The following is a 3,047-nucleotide window of genomic DNA, read 5'->3' on the forward strand; positions in this document are numbered from 1 at the left end:
ATTCTGCTGACACCCCAGCAGCAAGCAGGCAGAACCTTCCTGATTCCAGTTCTGTGTGGTTGTTGCTCACAATTAAAATTGTATTTGATTATCACATACTCAGACTTTTCTCGTATTATTCCAACCTGTTTCTGCATTTGACAACACGTTCAGCGTTCCTGCCAGTTCTCAGGCCTGTGCGAGACCTGCTTTCAGGCAGTAATTCCTGTTTCTTCACTCGAGGTGACCCCTACATTGAGAACCTCTGAAAATGTTTTGAGAAACTTTTGAGACTCACTCGTGAATCCTGTTTGCCAACTAGCCTTTAACTAACCCAACAATCACAGCCCAGTGAGATTCTACAGTGGGTTCTGATGTTATCAGTCCATGAAATGGACGTTATTAGCGGTTATCAGTCCCATAGAATGGCTTCAGTCTGTCCCAACTGTGCCCCCTGGTGGGTTAATATATCAATGACATTGAATGTGTAAATAACCAAAACATATTTTAATTTATTTTTTTGTCTGGGGTGGAGGTGGGGGGCATGGTTTTCTTGCTGCCTGGTCTCGATCCTTGTTCTTCCACTCTCTGGTCCGGCGCTCTACCCATTGCCGTACAACAAYGGTGTACTTTATATCGAAGGCCATGACCATTTTCTCTAAAATTAACCTTACTGGCTTTATGCCTCATTTTAACCTTGTGGTTTTATGCCTCATATTAACCAGCCGGTTCTGATGCTATCAGTCCATTTTATGGGATGGAGGACCCACTAGGAGCCACAGTCAGGACATTGTGAAGCCATTCTATGGGCCTGTTAATGACTAAGAGCGTCCATTTAATGGATACTAACATCCAAAGCGGGTGGATTCTACTGCTGAATCTTTGGTAGGGCTGATTATTACTTGATTCTAGAGCTTTGGCTGGCAAAATCTTTACACCTTGGCTCTCAAATAAACTGACCTCCTTTGTCTTTTGCTCAGCAGCATCGGGAACCACAGCAGCAGCAGCAACTCCAGAACCAGCCTCCACCATCCTCTATCTCCCAGGCCCCTCCTCAGACACAGTCTTCGCAGCAGCAGTCTCAGCAAAGGCAGCGGCCTCGACGTGTTCAAAGGGCAATGTCCCAGGATCGTGTTCTAGTCCCACAAAGTGGACTGCACCAGGACTACAACATGTCTTCTGGGGGTATGTCTCCATATGGAGGCAGGATCCTCTCAGATGAACAACTCCTGTCTGCTGAACGCCTTCGGTCCCAAGAACGTCTTTTGCCACAGGACCGCCACACCTCCCAAGATCGCCTGTACTCCAAGGACCGCATTTACTCCAAGGACCGGCTCCTGTCACACGAGCACCTGTACTCAAAGGATCGCCATTACTCTCAAGAACGACTTTACTCACAAGATCGCCTGTACTCGCAGGACCGCTTTCTATCCCAGGATCCCTTGCTCTCACCAGAAAGGTTGATGATGTCACTGAAACGTGGCATGGTCAGCAATGTTTCTGGTGGCTTCCGTGGGAGTGACATGTCAATGTCACGTGCCATCTCTCACACAGATGTGTTCACACCAACAACTCCTCTCATGGATCGCTACAAGATGACCAAGATGCATTCCCATCCTAGTGCCTCAAACAATAGCAGCAGTGGTGGAGGTGTCAGCAGCGGGGCACCAGGGGCAGGAGTATCAGTGCATTCAAGCACTTTAGCCACGAACCAGACAACAACAAAAAGACAGGCATTTGCTTCCAGACGGACTCACACTGTGGAACAGCTCCATTATATCCCACAGCAACAGCAGCAGCAGCCACAGCACTAYCGCACAGGCAGCAAGACTGAAGTGACTGTGTAACAGCAGGCTAAACTGCTAGTGGGGGACTGTGTGCCAGGCAAGGAGGGTGGGGGGTTGACAGTGGAACATGGGTACACTGACCACCTGGTACAGCAGGATGGTAGTCATTTAATTTTCTTTGACTGAAGTTTCTGAAAGTCAAAGATTCCAGGACCAAGGTCATCCTTTATCTACCTGAGAGACCGGAAAATAAACTCCACTGTACACCAAAAACATGGGCCCAGCAAAACCAGAAGCCAGAGAGGGTTGTGGAATAGAAAGGGTTAGTATTATTCAACTAATTTGCCTCAGAAACTACCCAGTGTCTTGATAAACCTTGTGTTCAGGCACTAACTTGGTTTTGTGTCTGTTCTCAAAGGGAAACTCTGAATTTGCCTCCTGAAGCCTTCATTGGTTCCTTTTTTCCCACAAATGTATTCTGTGACCTTTTCTGGCATACCTTAAAGGGCTCTGCATGGTCAAACACTAGAATTGATTCCTCTGTGACTTCTGTTGAATACCACTACACATCACAGGTGATGAACTAAAGTGAGCCTGTAATGACTTTATAAATATATAAATATAGTAATAAAAAAGGAATCATTTGTATGCCCTGCCATACGTATAGCTCTAGAATTTCAGAAATACAAACTGTAATGGATATTATAAAAATTTCCAGTTCAACAGTACCATCTGGGTTACAAAGCACAATCAGTACAAAAACACTGTTAGTTTTTTTCTTGGAGTTTGAATAGTGATGGTTAGTTGTTTTTTTTCATTTAGGAAAAATGCAATTTTGGTTGTTTTTTTTTCTATTTTTTAGTTTTGCTTCCAGTAGATACCTGTAAATAAGCTATCCTAGAAGCAGTATAATGGACAACTCTGTACCCAATGGACTTTGTATTAGACTGTCTGTTTTCAATAGATTCTTAACTATAAATCATCACTGTTTTGTGAGTTCAGAATAGAAACCCACTTAATCCAGTATATGACTGGACAATTACTGTGTGTATTGTTGCCAAACTGTTCTGATGAAAAGCAAATGAATGTGTAGCTGACAACAGATATACCACTGTTCATATCCGGATGTAGACTGTATTCCATAAATATTGAGAGACTTCTTGGCTATGGATTATATGACTTGTCAAGTAGGTCAAATAAAACATCCATATTTGATTAAAATCCAGCACAGCTTTTTGAGACTTGTGTTGTGTGTCTGCTTTAATAAACCTCTTAACTATG

General features: G+C 43.8%; 1 protein-coding gene across 1 annotated transcript; it reads left to right on the top strand.

Moving 5' to 3' along the window:
• Positions 1–959: 959 nt before the first annotated feature.
• LOC106537384 (protein shisa-6 homolog) lies at positions 960–3,047 on the top strand (the record flags this gene model as incomplete). The annotated part of the gene is given in 1 exon segment (XM_014034766.1): positions 960–3,047. A coding segment is annotated over 1 exon segment (867 nt), but the record flags the coding sequence as incomplete, so codon positions are not given.

Source organism: Austrofundulus limnaeus, unplaced genomic scaffold (genome assembly GCF_001266775.1).
Source record: "Austrofundulus limnaeus strain Quisiro unplaced genomic scaffold, Austrofundulus_limnaeus-1.0 Scaffold2284, whole genome shotgun sequence".
NCBI classification, from domain to species: Eukaryota; Metazoa; Chordata; class Actinopteri; order Cyprinodontiformes; family Rivulidae; genus Austrofundulus; species Austrofundulus limnaeus.